The following is a 19,172-nucleotide window of genomic DNA, read 5'->3' as shown; positions in this document are numbered from 1 at the left end:
GTGGTTTCAAATCGAACTACCACAACATTCATGGAAATAAATGCATTATTTTGGTTATTATTGCAGTACATATAGTATTAATGTAAACAGAACAGTATTCTGCATTTAATACATGCATGAAAGTTACCTAATACAGAAGAATACAGTCACAATCTGAGAACAAAGATGTTCGCGCACAGCGTACAAAAATGGCTATCCAACTCGCCTCACTACGTATTAAAATTTACAGATTTTGAAGCGGTTCCAGTGACAGCCGCTGGAGGGCAGCACCAACTAGGCTGCTGAATGGTGTCCCCAAATGTAGCCACTGCCCTTTTGCCACAAAACGAGAAAATTGTAGGTGGTTTCAAACGGAACCACTTCCCCTGAAAGGATTAATGAGGGAGTCTGCGAGTGTCAAAGTATGACATAATTGGCCGTATCTGTTGATTGAATTCACTTAGAAGTTTCACTTTTGTACGTCGCCAAAGAACCGTAGATTTTAATATATGACGTAAATTTCAACTTGATACGTCAAACCATTCCTGGGAAACAGGGTTTTAAACAGTCGGGCAGACAAAACGACACCAAATAGGTCCTGTATGGGTTCTCGTTTTACAGATTGAGGAACAGTATCATATAAGTAGAGTTGTTCCTGACGTTATTTGCTACGTGCGCGGGGGTGATAATGGATAAGGTAAAAAAGATCTCTGTATTCCCTTCTAAATATTGTTCAATTATATATATAATTATGTGTGTGTGTGTACATTTTCGCTTGAAAATAAATGGCGATTTTTGAAATGATTCCCTTGCAGTGTACCAAAAAAATTCATCAAGAATATTGCTTTGGTCATTAATAAACCTTATCATCCCCTAGTTCCGTACTTCTGATAGTATATTCGGACATTTTCTTTCGCCGATAGCATCTCGTAACCTCACTGTTAGCGTTATACAGTTGACGTTTCGTCTAGCGGTAATCGGGTTTTATCGATAGAAATGGCGTGACATGTTGGTGTTCCGGATGTTGCAGCACAACATGTGCTGGAACCTGAACCTGATCAGCAGCCTGCCGGCGCCCGCCCCCGCCGCGGGCCCTCCGCCGCCGGGCCCCGCGTCGCGCGGCTGCGAGGACAAGGCGGCGCCGCTGCCGCCGCACTCGCACGCCGCCTCCGCCGAGGCCGTGGCGCAGGCGCAGGCGCGCCTCTCGCGCCAGCAGCACGACGCCGCCATCGCCGCCGCTCACCGCGACCGCGAGAGGGAGCGCGAGCGAGAGAGGGAGAGGGAGCGCGACCGCGAGAGGGAGAGGGCGCATGTCGCGGCCGCGGCCTACTACGCCGCTCCCACCGTGAGTACAGGGCGCACGCTACGCGCTGTTTGCATACTCGTCATAAAACAGCTGACTCCTTTACAAATCAGTTAAAGTGCCAAATATTTGACATTAAGCACGTAAGTGAGAAAAAGTTGGGAAAAGGTTTGATGTTACAGACTATGGTCGAAGTCACTAGGTGTTCACTTTGTGAAGTACTGAGTAATTATTTGTACTTCCATTTTAAGAGGGAGCAGGTTTTTCACGCAACTCGTCGTCTCTGATGTCATATTTATGGAACTGAGAGTTGTACAGTGAAATAATTTTGGAGGCACATTCAATGCTGTATGTAGATGCTGTCTACTTTGTGTGTTGCTTATAGTCAGTAGTGAAGAAGTGATAATTTTAAAGTCATGTCCGATGCTGAAGTTCGCTTGAAAATAAAATGTCGACATTTTGAAATGATAATTTTTCCCTTTCCTTATTTTGTGGGGAGTGTTGGCAAAACAAACTTCCTGTTTTCTTTTTTTCCTAGCATTGAAATTTTGAGCTAATCAGATTTTAAAATACTTAATGTTTCAAAGTGTGTTAATTATATGAATATTGTTCTATATAAGTTTTCTATTTTTAAAACTTTTATTAAACTATTGTTTATGTCTTTTATGTATCAGCTGAGAGGAAAGAAAAGTCATTATTGTGATATGCCCCCACCCCTCCGTTCACCATTAATTTTTCAGGAGCTTCCCGATACCGTCTTCCATCGTGACTGGTACCAGATATCCTTCAGATAATCTATAAATGTCACCTCTTGCAGACACTGTAGGAACTAAATAAAATTTGATGGACTTATTAAATAAAAATGCGTAACTATGAAGTTCGTTGAGCTGTCATTATTGTTGTGTGTGATAAAAATGCTCTTTTCAGAATCTGTAGCAATTTCAGGGACAGATGTTAGGAGGCGGCCTAAGAACACACTCGAGCAGCGAAGAACGTTACCGTCGTCATTGACCCACATATTTGGCACCTTTTGACTCCCTTCCCCTCGGAATATGTTACGATCTCTGATGTGGTGGTTTTGTAGGGACTTGGGAATTCAACTTACATATATTTCCACATTTTGCTCTTATTCTGTCTTGTATATTTGTATTTCATTTTGACGCCATGTAATTTTCTGCAGACTCCATTGTGACAATGTTTATTGAATGCAACTTTTTATGTTGGTTTGACCATTTTATGTCACCAATTTATCATTTTCCCATATTTTTATAAATATATTATTTTCAGTGTACAGCATGGCAATTTTTGAGATTTGTGGTAGTAGGTACATTGTTCGTGGTCTACATTAGATTGTCGTATGTATGTATGTATGTATGTATGTATGTATGAAACTCATTCCCACACAATTTAATGGGTTCAGGACATCTGCTGAAGTTTTACCACCATGACTGTACAATTTTCAGTTTATTTATGGATATAACAAAATTTTTTTTATCAAAATTGATTAAGTAATGAGCTACTGCATAGCACCACATGCTACCACATGGCTTCCGGGGTGTGGGAAGGAATGCTGGCCCCGGGTTGAATCCTCTCAGGATATAAACGACCAAGGCAGATAAGCTGGCCAACCTGAATGTGGGATTTTGAGTGGTTTCCCACACCAGACTGGGTGAATACTAGGCAGGTACCCACATCTTGCTACAGTTACATGAATCACAAATGTTTAGAAAATGTTCATACACTTACTCGTGGATAGTACTAGTCCAGCCAGTTTTGCACAAAGGAGTTTCCCTGCAAAAATAGAGCACTTATGGCAAGTGTGCATCACGTGCCATCATGCAAAATAGTCACCAATCATGCCACGAGTGGATGTGTTATATCTATGTGCCAAGTGCAGAGCGTAAAATTGTGTATGTGCTGAAGACTAAAATTTCATTTAATTTGTTTTAAAGTCCCAGGGATCCTTAATCCACACTTATCGTGAAGATGTAAAATGTATCAGCTAATTACATAATGAAAAGATGAGTCTGTCATCAGTCCAAAGATTGGTTTGAACATTGGTGCATTACTAGGCACAGTGCTGTTAGAGGGGGTATGCTTTTGGATTTCTCCAATCTTACAACGGACTTATGGTGCAACTCATCATTTTTGCATTAACAAAGATTGCCAGGGCTGGAAGAAGTGGTAAGTAACAAATCAATATCATAGGACTAACTAGGGACCGAACCAAGACCTTTGGATAAATAGCCTGATACTTCAACACTGAGCCACCTAGCTACATTAGTAATGATGTATAAAGGTTTATGAGCCTTATAGTCTAGTTCACATGTAAACAGTTACGTGAAAAGTGAGGTTCAGGTGCTCAGATAATAAGGTAATTTTAGTAATGATCATGCATACTAGTTATCTGTGCAAAATTCTACCTTTCTCAGCACCTTTGAAAATTTTCCCAAAAATATTTTCATAGGATCATATTTGCACTCTTTATAACATGTAACTCACATCTCACCCTGTAATCTCCCCCATTCTTCCTAATTCCACTTATTGTCCACAATAAGCAGTCTTTTATGAAAAGTTTGAGAGGAGCGAAGATTACAATAAACGTTCTAATTTGTTTAGCTTTTCATGTAGAGTTGGGTCCAGTTCTTCTTGACTAGGGGTCTGAATCTTGAAGCTGAAATTCTCGCAATTTAGGTCCTCATGGTGAAATTGATCTAAATAAATTTGAAGATTGTTGTTGCAGAATTCTTGTTGTTATGATGATATATTTTGTCACATTGTAGTATGTCAAACAGTCTTTTGAATTTTCACATTAACGAAGCCGAAATGACATTGTTCGCTTAAAATACAAAAATACATCTGATCGCATCAGAGGCATGCTTACTGCTGTCTCACTCAGAGGAAATAACAGTATTCCAAAGGGTTTACAATTTTTCTTGACAAATGAATTTCTATTAATGTTGATTATTATTTAATAAATAAATCCAGAAATAAACATAGTAAACAGTACTATGTTGTATAATTAATAATAGAAATTTTGTGTGTGCTAAATAATTCATAATTTCAAATGTTTCTAAAAGTAGTACTTATCAATTGTAACATCAAAAATAAGGTAATACCTTTTCATAAATTTTATTTTAAAATATGACCTAGTGTTTATAAAATTGTGTGAAAGTTTTCAGAATCACAGCCGAGATAACACTGACCTGTCTGAAACACGAAAAATAATACTGGTATCCTCAAATACTGTTGAGGAAAAGTATTGCTAGAGGAAGATGTCCTGTTACAACTCCCACAAGTTCCTTAACTGTAACTCTTTCACATCCACTAGTCCTTTGCGTAAGTCACTCATACCCATCCATTCGGCAGCTTGCCCATTCTCACTCACTCGCACACTCACTCACTCGCACACTCACTCACTCATTGTCATTACTTCTTGGTGTCTCTCTGACTTTTACTGTCTCCCATCTGTTAGTCTTCTTCATCCTTTCCTCCTCTTCCTCCTCCTCCTCCTGCTGCTGCTGCTGCTGCTGCTGCTGCTGCTGCTGCTGCTACTAGTGTCTCCACTCACTGTCACTGTCTCCCTCTTGCTGCATCTCACTGCTGCTATTTCATTCTTTCCCACTGCTGTTGTCTCTTGTCACTGTCATTCTCTCTCTTTCCTTGTTGTCAGTGTCATAGTACGTGTCTCATCATTTCTGTTTATTCCTCTCCCACTGGCACTGTCTCAGTCACTCTTTCCCTTGCACTATTGTCTGTCAACTACATTACACTGCCAGTGTGTCCACCTCATTCTCTCACACTGCCATCTCCTTCGCTCTTTCTATACCACAATGACTGTCTATTAGTTTTTATTACTTTCCGATCTCTTTCCCGCTGCCATTGTGTCCTCCTCTGTCAGCTTACTAATGTGAATATGTTTGCTTGCCAAAATTTTTTTGAAAATTTGTAAAGATGCTGAGGAAGGTAGGATGCAGCAGCTGGTACCCCACTTTTCAGCCAGTATTTTAAACAATCATATTTGCATTTTTCCGCAGGTTCCTCTCTTCCCCCTGGTACAGTGATGCATGCCACTCATATGACAAGAACTTCATTGGTCAGTAAAATTACATGTAAATTGAGGGTGGAGGGGGGAAGGAAAGGGAAGGGAATGGAAGGGAAGGGGTAACTTATGTCAGCAGCACTGGGACATTACACAGAATCAGTGGCGACAAGCGAAAATGTGTACCTGACAGTTGTTCAAACTCGGGATCTCCTGGTTACTAGGCAGGTGCATTAACCACCCTACCATCCGGGACACACTGTTGTCACATCTGTGCGGATTATCTCGGCACACCTCACGGCCGATCCACATTCCCACCATGCGCCACCTATCTGCAGGCCCTGTCCATTTCCTCAATGCCCCTACTCAGATTCCTTTAGGAGTCCAGACATGCCTGAAAGAACAGACACAACACGTTCATATGAAAATTTCATAGTTTACTTAGGTCAAATTGAAAAAAATGCAGAATTAATTTTATACTTCAGTCCAGATTTTATGTCACAGGTATTTTGCATGTACTTTAGTACAATAATTTGAGGTTTCCAGAATACTTCTGATGGTAATGGAGACTTTTTTACTGCATGTTTCTCTGTGATACCTCACTTTATGACCTACATTTTCACCTCACACTGGATATTACATGTATACTATGCATATACCAGTGGTGTAACTTTGAACCTCTTTATTGCAGAAACAAAGATATAAAGAAAAATTTTCGAGGTTGGTAGTGATCGGGGTTTTAGAAATATATTGTAAAAATGGCAGCCATTTGCTCTGCATAGCTGCCTTCGATGTTTTATTTATTTATTTTATTTTTAAGGAACTGTCAATCAACTAAGTGATACCTCTATAAGCCGCTTGAAGCAGACTGTAGACAGCATATAATACAAAAAGGACCAACAGATTGTTTGATCTGCCTAAGCTGGAGAAAGTGTGTAATATCCAAACTTTGACCCTATACTGTAGCATAGTTACGAAGACAATCCTTTTGTTGGTTCTACAAATGTACCACACACACACACACACACACACACACACACACACACGAGAGATAGTTATATACTTTCTTTCTTCTTAATCTTAACTACATTGTTTTCATGCCACATTATGAAAGTAATATGAGGATTTGACATGTTTTGTACAAATGTTCTCCCTCATAATAAACCAAATATCTGAAAGCTATCATTTCACCATTCAGGTGCCACACAGCACAGCAGGCAGCACTCAGACCACAGACAATTTTATCACAGACACACAAACAAAAACGAACACCCATAACAGGCGAGTCTCGGCTTCAAAATGCTTTCCTCCAATATCACGCCTTAAGTTAAAGAACAAGTTGTTGTCAGAGGGTGGGTGTTGGAATGGTTCCCAACTGAATTGTTGGATAAGATTTTCAGGAACACAAGCAGAATGGGGTTGTGCATTATCACGAAACAACACAATGCGTTGAATGAGTATTCCAAGCCACAAAGCCCTGCTGCACCATCTGACTACCACTTGTCGTTGAACTTGAAGTGTGATTCTTGAGGAAGGCACTTTGACAGTGGTGACCCTGGAAAATGTATTAAGTAGTGTCTTCTATGAAGAGAACATAGAAACTTTGGTTTTTGATGTGACAAATACCTAAACGATGGTTGCAACCATGTACAAAAATAGTTAAAGAAATGCTCTTCTTGGGAAAATGTATGAAAATGTATTCTCGTTTGAAAAAAAATTTGTTTTTTAGTTTTTCTTGAAAGTGGTACTTGCTTTCTGAACATGCCTCGTACCATTTGTAAAACCTTGTTTTAGTTGTAGTAAACTCAGCAAAAGCAATGTTTAACATCTCTAAAACTTGATGCATTTCATTCCTTTCTTACATAAAAAGTTAATGCAAATGTTCTGATCCAATCTTATATATACCGTATTTACTCGAATCTAAGCTGCACTTTTTTTCCAGTTTTTGTAATCCAAAAAACCGCCTGCGGCTTAGAATCGAGTGCAAAGTAAGCGGAAGTTCTGAAAAATGTTGGTAGGTGCCGCCACTACTAACTTCTGCCATCGAATATATGTAGCGCTACAACAGGCATGTCTTGCAGGCACAAAGATAAATACTGGCGCCAAAACCTCTTCGTCAGTAAATAAATTAAAAAAAAAAAAAAGTGGAAAACGAGCTTTTTTCTCCGCCCCGAGTTTCGACCACTGCATTTTCATACATTATCCAACAAAGTAAATAGAAATTTCTTATTGTTCATCTTCTAGCAGCATTTCAATGTACTACGAAAATCCGACTGGCAAGACTGTTTGGAGTGTTTGTCAATATGGGAAACTTTACGTCCTGAATTTTTTCCTGCCTGTGAGAGGAGATGGTTGCTACTAGGAACTTTTATGAATTGTGAATCACATGCAGTATTCTCTTCACCATAAGAATAATACGAATATAAACATTTTGCCATGTATTCTTTCGTGTTTGCTGCTGTCTCATTTAAATCCTGTCTGCCTAATAAACTACGAAACTAGAGCGAGAGCACAGCAAACGCGGAAGAATACACAAATCATGTCATTTTTATATTCGTATTATTCTTATGCCTAATAGTGATACAGTCAGAAATGAAGCACGGCAATTGACTAGATTTTTAAATCTAAGATGACTCTAATTTCTGTGCAGAATATAATGTACTAAAGAGGCGTCTGCAAAGATTTTCAAACGGAGAAAAATGTTCGCTAAACTCTCGTTCAGAACATCTTCCATCATATGCAGTCTATTATTTGGTTCTTGTTGATCATTATCAAAGAAAGCAGCAGTGTAAGTAACCGCGCACAAGAGCAAGCCATTATCAGAATGCGACAAACAATGTGTGACACAGTACAGTAATGCATTTTCAGCTTAGAGTGATGTAAACACACAACGGCACTTATCAAATCAAAGAAAAATAAGCAATCAATTCAAACCAGATGAAGCACGTGAAAAAGGAAGGGTACCCGTATAAATACGGATGGAGCGCCTGACACATAGCAATGGCTTCCTGGTAAAGCTTAACTGCTAAGCTTACAACTCGAACCAAACTACTGTAGCTGTATCGTCATTCGTTCGACCTCAATTGTGTCTCGTATCATAATGGACCAACTTAGTTTCGATTTGGAGGTGTGGCCTAAAACTTTTATCTCCCCTTGAATTTAGAGTCTCAAATTTCAGGTGCGGCTTAGAATCGGGAAAATTTTTTTCCTTGATTTCGAGTCTCATTTTTCAGGTGTGGCTTAGATTCGAGTGCGGCTTAGATTCGAGTAAATACAGTAATTAATTATCGTCGACATTTAATACCTGTAGCCTTTTTTGTAGCTGAGAATAGGCTACATATCCAGTATGCCTAAAGTAGAATAGGAATGTTTACCAATGGATGACAAAAAAAGTAGTATGAATTAGATTAATAAATCGAGCAGAATTACAAGTGCCCCTGTTACTTTTGAACACATCTTGGGTAGCAAGAACTGTTGCATTTTGATGCACTCTCGTGTAAGTCATCTCTCTCCCCCCCCCAAGTTAGTATACTGCTGTTCTTACCAGGAAAAAAGGGACACTGGAAGAAAATACAACCATCACAAAGAACAATTGCAGTGTTTCTCCACAAAATGGAATTTTGCAAGCTGTGTAGGGAAATTCTGTCTTCATAAGTTCGTGATTATAGTAAGGCTTTTAAAAGAGGTCTGTACACATGTGTACGACGAGGAACAAAGCTGGGGACCTTCAGTCATTAGTGACAATTTGATGCAGTAGCTTGATGAAAAAGTGTGTGTGTGTGTGTGTGTGTGTGTGTGTGTGTGTGTGTGTGTGTGTGTGTGTGTGTGTGTGTGTGTGTGTGAGAGAGAGAGAGAGAGAGAGAGAGAGAGAGAGAGAGAGAGAGAACAGATGCTTGATCATTTCAACATTGACATGAGTTTCTTCACATGTCAAGAAACGTAATTTATGCAATTGTTGCCTAACCAGGTGACAGGTTTCTTATAAGGATAGTGTTCAAAACCTGGTTGTATGAAATGATATACTGGTGGGAATTATGTAGAATAGTTGATGAAAGTGCAGACTTTCACATAAAAATAAAATTGCTGAGAAAAATGGGCTTGTTTTGTTTTTATTTAGAAATGCTACTTAACATTAAAAAATGTGCCTTCTTTATGTTTTTAAAATGTTATTACTAAGAGACAAAACACCAAAAAAAGTCTCTACTTTGATTGCAGTCACGCACTACGAGTTCTGGTATACCGAAGGTGGAATATGTCTCTGTGCCAGCACAGGCAGTCGTGACAAAATTGGAGTACCCACCACCGCCACATGCACCCCATCTACACCACGCAGCACCCCATCCTCCCCCAGCTCATTCGCGATCTGCCAAGGACAAGCCGTCACCTCCACCTACTGCGGCAGTCCCAGCACAGCCGCCTGCCCATCCTACACAGACTGTCCTACCTAAAGCAGAACCTAACTTTGGACTGTTTGGATACCCTGGCTACCAGGCAGTCTCTGTACCTGTGCCTGTGCCACAGCAATCATTCCTTCAGCAGCACCAGCAGGTGAGAATGTTTTATATGCCATAGTGAACCTCACTGCATAAATGATGGTTATGGTAACAAATGCAAATGCTATCTGTAACTTTACATGGAGGAACTGCTACTAGCTGGAATTAAATATTGAGAGGACATACATATACCTGTTACTGTGGCAGTATAACAAGTAACAACTCATCTCAGTAATGCGTAATTGAACTATGGGAAAATTCTTTCAAAATCAAATGCATTACGTAAGCGTTGATAATCTGACATAGATCATTTCTACATAAATTGTTGCATATATAGAATAACAACTTACAGAATATAAAACATTAGCCAACTTCAGTGGTGTGCATGTAAGAAGGCAGGTGTGTGGTGTGCTCTGTGTTCAGAGAGATCAGCATACTTTTCACTTTACCAGTGTTTTGTCTGGTCTTTGTCCTGCAGTAAACTATCCAGCTGTTGCCTACTGTGGTAATTGGAAATGCTGTGGTAAACACCACATTGGTCCACTGATTCTGCTTCTAACTCTTGCTAGATGAATTTATGTTGTTGTTGTTCAGTTCAAAGACTTGTCTTATTCAGTTGTCCACATCAGTTTTATCGCATGCAAGCCTCTGTCTCTAACTACTGCACCCTACTTTTACTTGAACTTTCTAATTGTATTCATCGCTTGGTCTCACTCAATAATTTTTGCATCCCCCCTTCTTCTCCCACTTTATCCTCCATTGCACAAGTGATGGTTCCTCAATGTCTGAGGATGTGTCATATCAACCAGCCTCATTCTGTAGTCAAATTGCACCATAAATTTTTGTGTGCAATTCTCGAGTATCTCCTCATTAATTATGCTATTCACTCGTTTAACATTCAGCCATTCTTCTATAGCACTGCATTTCAAAAGCTTCTGTTGACTTCTTATCTCAACTGCTTATTATCCACTACCATACAAGGCTACACTCCAGACATATACCTTCAGAAAAGGCTTCCTAACACATAATTTATGTCATTGTTTACAAATTCGTCTTTATTGTAAATGCTTTTCTTACTGTAGGCAGTCAGCAGTTTATAGTCTCTCTACTATGGTCATTTTGCTGCCCAATAGCAAAACTTTTCTCAAACATTTAGTGTTTAATTTCCTAATCTAATTCCAATAGAATTGCCTGATTAATTCAGCTACATTCTCTTAACATATATATACTAATATGGTATCTGTTCTTTCGGACATGTCCGAAAGAACAGATACCATCTTAGTGTATATATACAGTTAAGGCTCACCGGCCACTTGACCATCTTCTTCTTCTGTGCGAATGCACCAACAGTGCCCGAACTCTTACGGGAATTGGCAACGCGCCGCGAGTAATGAGTAATGGGCGGGGGCACTACGAATGTAGTGCAGGAAAATACGTTGAGAATGTGGGTTTCGCGGGAGGCGTGCAAGAGATAAATCCCTGCAGTCACACTATCCTCTTTGTGTTCTTGGTGGCTCAGATGGATAGAGCGTCTGCCATGTAAGCAGGAGATCCCGGGTTCGAGTCCCGGTCGGGGCACACATTTTCATCCGTCCCGTTGACGTATGTCAACGCCTGTAAGCAGCGAAGGGTGTTCATTTCATTGTAATTTGTCTTAACATTACTTGTCTTGTGTTGATTTTCATCTTATATACTCATTTCAAGACACTGTTCATTCTGTTAAGCTGCTCTTCCAAGTCGTTCGCTGTTTCTGTCAGAATTACTATGTCACTGGCAAAACAAAAGGTTTATTGCTTCTTCCTGAACTTAAATTCATACTCTCATATGTGTGTGTGTGTGTGTGTGTGTGTGTGTGTGTGTGTGTGTGTGTGTGTGTGTGTGCGCGCGCGAGTGTACACCTGTCCTTTTTTCCCCCTAAGTTGGGTCTTTCCGCTCCCGGGATTGGAATGACTCCTTACCCTCTCCCTTAAAACCCACATCCTTTCACCGAGCGAGGTGGCGCAGTGGTAAGACACTGGACTCGCATTCGGGAGGACGACGGTTCAATCCCGCGTCCGGCCATCCTGATTTAGGTTTTCCGTGATTTCCCTCAATCACTCCAGGCAAATGTTGGGATGGTTCCTCTGAAAGGGCACGGCCGACTTCCTTCCCCATCCTTCCCCAATCCGATGAGACCGATGACCACGCTGTCTGGTCTCCTTCCCCAAAACCAACCAACCAACCAACCAACCACATCCTTTCGTCTTTCCCTCTCCTTCCCTCTTTCCTGATGAGGCAACAGTTTGTTGCGAAAGCTTGAATTTTGTGTGTATGTTTGTGTTTGTTTGTGTGTCTGTCGACCTGCCAGCACTTTCATTTGGTAAGTCACATCATCTTTGTTTTTAGATATATTTTTCCTACGTGGAATGTTTCCCTCTATTATAACCATCTTTTTGCAACTGCTGCTTCCCTTTCATAACTGCAGCACTAGTTTCTATAGAAACTACTGTGACCTTTTGCTCCCTATATTTTATCACTACTTATTTCAAAGAGAGTATTCCAGTCAGTATTGTCAAAAACTTTCTATGAATCTAGAAATGATGTAAATTGCCTTACTTCAACTTATCAGGTAAGTTGTAGAGTCTATATGACCTTGTTCATAGTTAAATTACTCCGAATTCCACACTGATCTTCCCCTAGGTCAGCTTTTACCACATTTTCCATTCCTCTGTAAATAATAGATTCCAGTGTTTGCAACTGTTACTTATTTAATTGATAGTTCAGTGATATTACCCACCCATCAGAAATGAATTTTTTCCTGTAATTTGATTTATTACATTCCCCTTTAACTCCGAAAGTGGTTTACCTCTATCATATATTCTGGACACTAGTTGCAATAGTTTAGTCATGGCTTGCCCTCCTAAGAATCTCAATAACTCTGAGGGCATGTCACCTACTGTAAGAGCCTTGGTTCAAAATAGGTCTTCCAGTACTCTGTAAATTCGTCTCATTTACCGTATCTCCCATCTCATCTTTATTTTCTTGATCTTGCCTTTTTGTAACATTGTCGTAATGTTTATGTTCCATGTAGAGTTCATCTATAATTCCTTCCACCTTTCAGCTTTCTCTTTTTTGCTTGGTACTGGTTTTTCTATCTGAGCTCTTGTTTTTCATGCAGTTGCTTCTGTTTTCATCAAAGGTCTTTTTACTTTCCTTGCAGATGGTGTCTATCTTTCACCAAGATACAAACACTTCTATGGCCTTGGATTTGTCCTCTTACCACTGCTCTTCAACCATTTTGCAGTTTCCGTCAATCTGTTTTTTTATCTATTTTTTAATAGAGGTCTGCACTGCATTTCACCTATTCCATTTGCTTTATTTTTATATTTTTCCTTTTGTTAGTTGAATTCAGTGTTTTCTTTATTATCCAAGGCTTTCTACAAGGCCTGGTGTTTTTGCGTAATTCTTACTCTCCTGCCTTCTATATTTAATCTCTCAAAGCTATCCTCTCATCTTCTACTATTGGACTGAGAAAGATTTGGAAATTTGTATGGGCGCTGATAACCACGCAGTTGAGCAACCCTCAAATAATAATAGTAATAGTAATAGTAATAATAATAATAATCTTCTACTGCATTGCCTTCCCCTTTACAGTCAAATGTTGCCTGATGATCCCTCTAAAACTCCCACCTCACAAATTCAGCCCTTTTAATTACATACCTTTTTGCAATCTGGTAAAGTTTAACTTAGTTCATTACCAAGGAAGTATGGCCAGTATTAACAGCTGTTCCTAGAGACATCTTACAGTTTAAAATTGGTTTTGAAATCTTTGCCTTACCATTATATAACCAGTCCGATTCCTTCAGGTGTCTACAGTACTCTTCCATGTATAGAGCCTTCTTACATGACAAAGAGTTAGCACATGATTAAATCTTGCTCTCTGCAGTATGCACCTTCTGTCCTCATTCTTTCCTTCCATTGAATTCAATTCCACCCCCAATCACAATTAAATTTTCCTCTGTGTTAACTATGTGAATACTTTATTTTATCTCGTCATGCATCCCTAGAATCTGTCATTTGCAGAGGTAGTTGGCATATAAACTTATATTAATGTGGTGGATGCTATCTTAGTGTCTGTCTTTGCTAAGGTGATGTGTTTACTGTGATGATCATCTTATTCATTATTAGACCTACTCCTGAATTACATTTGTTTTATTTTGTATACAGGCTTGATCAGAAGTACTGTTGCTCCTGCTACTGCACTTCAGTAATCCCCACTATATCTAACATCATCCTATCCATTACTTCTTTAAATTTAGTAACGTCTTTACCTGTTTAACGGGTCTAACGTTCCACTCTCTGACTTGTAGAGTATCTGTGTTGTTTGTAGAATACCTGCATTGTTTATCTTGATGGCAGTATCATCCTCAGTAGTTCACACTTGAAGGTCTGAATGTGGGAGCATTACATCTCCAGTATATTTTACACAAGAGGATGTCATCATTTAACCACACAAAAGAGCTGCTTGCTCATGGAAAAATAACAACTGTTTGCCCCCCTCGATTTCAGCTGTTCGCAGTACCAGCATGAGAGAGACATATTCTTTGTTACGAGGCCATATCAGTCAATCATTCAGACTGTTGCCCTGCATCTACTGAAAAGGCTACTTGGCCATTAATCACAGGTTTGTCTGGTCTCTCCGCAGATACCCTCTGTTGTAGTTGCACCTGTGGTATGGCTACCTGCATTGTTGACGCCTCTAGCTACCCCAGCCTGGCAAGGTTTACAGTTCATGCCAGAAGATAAATTTACATGCTGAGAAAATTTTCACTATCGATTCTCAATGTATTATATGCCTCGTTTGCTTTGTGCCACCTGTATGAACTTTACATTGGCAAAGTACTCTTGCCACACTTTTAAATAATACATGATAAATGTTCTACTTGCATCCTGAAGCACACATTGTCAGACAAGGTAGAAGTATGCTATTGACTTGAGTATCATGCTACACTACTGCTTACTATCTTGCATCACCCCAGCACCTGCCGCCCTATATGGACACCACTATAGCTAGGTGCTATTACATAATTCCATTGGCAAGGAAGACATGATGATAACAGTTACCATTCTGTTCGATTTTTTTCCCCCCATTTCTATCATGAGTATGCAGTAATGTAACAAAAGTCTTTTTAATGTTAAAGGATATGTATATAAAGTACTGTAATATTATTATGCAGGTCCAAGTTGCACAGCTGGAAAAGGCGAAGGGATCACCGGTGGCAGCAGCGACAGCAGACAACAAAAGTTCCGTGATAGTGAAGAATGATGGGAAGCACAGCCCGAAATTCGCCTACAGGAGCCCTTCACAATCACCTTCACCACTCCTCGTGCGTCACAGTCCAAGTCCTGGAGCATTGACACATGAACCACAGAATCTGGGTCGTCCACAACCTCGCAGCCCACTTGCCTTCAAACCTGCTCCTCCACCAGTGCAAGCACAGAGTGCATCTCAACAACAGCCACCACACTACCGCCCTAAGGTTGGTTGGAAAAATAGTTCAAAAGATTGTAAGGTAGTATTACTCATGTGATCTTAGCATTAAGTAGACGACCCACATCCCTGTAGAACAGTGATTGATATAGCAGTTATTTATGAATGACATGTACGTGTGTGATAAGCTGATTGAGCATTCAAGTCAGTTTTTGGATTTTGGCTTGTCAGTGTAAAACTAACTTCACAGTCATCTCCAGTCATGTCACCACCCCCTCTTCTCATACATCAATATTTTAATAAGTTTGTAGTGGAAAATCAGTTCTATCTTTTGACTGTGTCCAGCTTGTTTCTATGAGGATATGTGTTATTGACCATTTCACTTCACTTATTCATTGCTCAAGAGACCTTTGCATCTACAACAAGATTAGAGTTTGTGAGATAAAAATATTAATTTATAATGTATTATTCTCTGATAGTGAGATTAAAATGTACTTCATAAGTACGAAAGTTGTGTTAATTAGATTAGGAGCTGTAATAAAGCTGAAAATTGGAAGAAAGAACTCATACTGAAATTAATTTGCTTCCTAATGGTGTTACTGATCATCAGTGTTAATGCATGGGGTTTAATGAAGTGCCCCCAATATTACAGGCAGAATGTTCACAATGGCTGAGAGTAATGAATATAAGAGATAACATTCAGTGCAGTAACAACTTCCAGATATGTGAATCTTATTAGTGGTAGTATGCCATGATTTCATAATAGAGGTTATCAAAAAGTTCATTAAGAATAGTCCTGGTCAAACTATAGCCAACCTTGATATTACTTGACAAAGATTATTGACCATGTTGATGGTGTTGGGACAGCAACCAGCCACAAATTCACTTTCAGTTCCTTTATTCGAAGGGTACTGTTACTGGTTTTGAATTGTTATGATTCATCTTCAGACGGTTTACATGCTTTTTTTTTTTTTACAGGTTAATTTTTGTGAAATGTCGATTTGGAGTGTTTGTTTTCATAACATTCGTCCAGCAGATGTGAATACATTCCCACTGCATTCTTATCGTTGCACACATAAATTTTTCTCACTGAACACTTTAGATTTGTCACAGAGAAGATTTCTACCACGCACCACATGTTTTGATACCCTTTCCTGAAAAAATTCCAAAAATTATTTTCCACCCTCCGAAGAAAATAATATTTCTACGCCTATCAGCAGGTCAAGTAGCAAATTTATAAGTTACTATAATTCTCGTGATGCTAAATGTAAATAAATAATGTACTGTTTTACCTATACAGTACTAAAAAAATTTGAACAACTTCATAATTAATGTAACAGTATCCACACAAAACCTCACAAAATCAATGTATCTCTGTACTAGTGTAAAAGGCGTTTCGGTTGCATAAGTAAATATATGATCTTTTTCCAAACATAGGACTTCTTCAAATGTTACAATATATTATAGCATCTTTGACACCCATATGTTTGAAAGCACTTTGTATGTATCAAAACATGTAGTGTGTGATAGAAACCTTTTCTGTGACAAATCTAAAGTGTTCAGTGAGAAAAATTTACGTGTGCAATGATAAGAATGCAGTAGGAATGTATTCGCATCTGTTGGACGAATGTTATGAAAACACACACTCCAGACAGACATTTCATGACAATTAACCTGTAAAAAAAAAAAAAAAAAAAAAAAAAAAAAAACGCACCACATGTCGTAAGGAAAGCATGTAAACCATCTGAAGATGAATCATAACGATTTGAAACCGGTAATGCTACCCTTCGAATAAAGGAACTGAAAGTGAATTTGTGGCTGGTTGCTGTCTCAACACCAACATTTGTCTTCAAATAACAACCATGGTCTCCAGCCATGTCATCACATGACAAAATTACATTATTGACCATATTTTCTGAGCACCTGTGTGCATTAATAATTTCACTTTGTGTAACAGCCCTTAATTTATTTATAATAGAGGGAAACATTCCATGTAGGAAAAATATATCTAAAAACAAAGATGATGTGACTTACCAAATGAAAGTGCTGGCAGGTCGACAGACAAACAAACAAACACAAACATACACACAAAATTCAAGCTTTCGCAACAAACTGTTGCCTCATCAGGAAAGAGGGAAGGAGAGGGAAAGACGAAAGGTTGTGGGTCTTAAGGGAGAGGGTGTGTGTGTATATGTGTGGAGGAATATGTGTGTGTGCGCTAGTGTATACCCGTCCTTTTTTCCCCCTAAGGTAAGTCTTTCCGCTCCCGGGATTGGAATGACTCCTTACCCTCTCCCTTAAAACCCACATCCTTCCGTCTTTCCCTCTCCTTCCCTCTTTCCTGATGAGGCAACAGTTTGTTGCGAAAGCTTGAATTTTGTGTGTATGTTTGTGTTTGTTTGTGTGTCTGTCGACCTGCCAGCACTTTCATTTGGTAAGTCACATCATCTTTGTTTTCAGCCCTTAATTTGTTACGGACATGTTTTTCAACTGTCCTGAAATTAAAGTTGCCTGTTCACTTATGATTTTCATTCTCAATTTATTTCATAATTGTCAGCTCTTGACTAAATCAAAGTAAGTGATGCTTGTAGGAAAAATATATTTGACTTCCATGTAGAACTATTTAATATTCTTACAGTTGCAAACTCTGATAGTGATTGGGAGGAAACAGAACCATCAGACGCTTCCCCCCTCCCCCCTGGTGAACTTAGTTTCTCCGAGAATACAGAAAACTATTCTCAAACACTCAGCCTCCCCAATGCAGCACCATTCCCCCATCTGAATACTACACTTGGTCATCCCAACAATTGTCCAACTCAGATGATTAATAACTTGGCCAGAGTTGCACAACTTCAGCACATGTTGTAGTCATGGGACCCTGCATACATCATAGGTTTAATTTGTTTTATCTTCTGTAACAGGATAGGGAACGAGATTCTTGGCCATCAGCTTCAGTTTTCGTCTAATCTGTGTTTATTTTACTGTCACCATGTCACCAGCTTTGTACTTATAAAGCTTTCGTCTTATATCTGTTGGAGCTTTCAGATTTCTGCAGCTTTCTTCAAATGAATTAATAATTTCTTCTTGTAATAATTGTGTGATACGAAGATCAGTAAGTGTCTCCATCTTACCTCATATTAAAAGGTAAAATGGTATGTTCCCAATACTTGTGTAGTGTGCTGCATCCTTGGCACACCGACGTGATGGTGTCACCTTATATTGTTCTGTAGCTTTATCAATTCTAAACTTAGCAGTGGTCATAGCTAGAGTTGAATTGATCCTCTGAATCTGTCCATTGGCTCTGAGGAGTCCTGTCATTAAAATGGGTCAATTTCTTTTATAATGCAGTCTGTCTGAATTCTTGAAGTAAAGCAAGTCCCTCTGTCGGTAATCACTTGACCTGGATTCCCAAAATTGTTTTCCTGCAATTCCGTCTTACTAATTGCGTCTTTTATTTTGTAGTCTTTGCAGGATATAGCTAGGTAAACTTGGTAATCATGTCAATGATACTTGCAACATGGTTGTATCCTTTGTGAGTGATAGAAACAGTCCAACATGATCAGTGTGATAAGTTTATGAGCCCTCATTTTCTTCTAATAAGGTATGAAGAAAACCTCCCTCCTCTCCTGATTTATTATTCACAAATAAATATTTTACACAATTGGAGATCACTCATTTTACCTTGTCAGTCAGACCTGGTATATAATATTGTTTTATGCCCTCCTCAGTTTTCTGAAGAGCTTAATACTCTTTATCATGCACAAGCTTGATTATTGCACGTTGTGTAGTGTGTCGTACTAATAAATTCTCTATCTTCATAGAAATTTGAAAGAATTTCATTTCTCATAATAAAGTTTTCATAAGGCTATTCTTTGAGAATACTGT

At 39.1% G+C, this 19,172-nt stretch overlaps 1 protein-coding gene across 1 annotated transcript in view; it reads left to right on the top strand.

The window, feature by feature from the left end:
* LOC124620112 (lysine-specific demethylase 3B) overlaps positions 1-19,172 on the top strand; it is a 156,141-nt gene that overhangs the window by 94,538 nt on the left and 42,431 nt on the right. The window contains exons 3-6 of the mRNA XM_047146782.1: positions 1,010-1,102; positions 1,160-1,324; positions 9,540-9,872; positions 15,034-15,336. Of these exons, the coding sequence (XP_047002738.1) occupies positions 1,010-1,102; positions 1,160-1,324; positions 9,540-9,872; positions 15,034-15,336 (894 nt within the window). The remainder of the gene's footprint in view (positions 1-1,009; positions 1,103-1,159; positions 1,325-9,539; positions 9,873-15,033; positions 15,337-19,172) is intronic.

The sequence above is a fragment of the Schistocerca americana genome, chromosome 6 (genome assembly GCF_021461395.2).
Source record: "Schistocerca americana isolate TAMUIC-IGC-003095 chromosome 6, iqSchAmer2.1, whole genome shotgun sequence".
In the NCBI taxonomy this organism is placed as follows: Eukaryota; Metazoa; Arthropoda; class Insecta; order Orthoptera; family Acrididae; genus Schistocerca; species Schistocerca americana.
The sequence above is the reverse complement of the archived record's forward strand: the minus strand, read 5'-3'. Positions and strand labels throughout refer to the sequence as shown.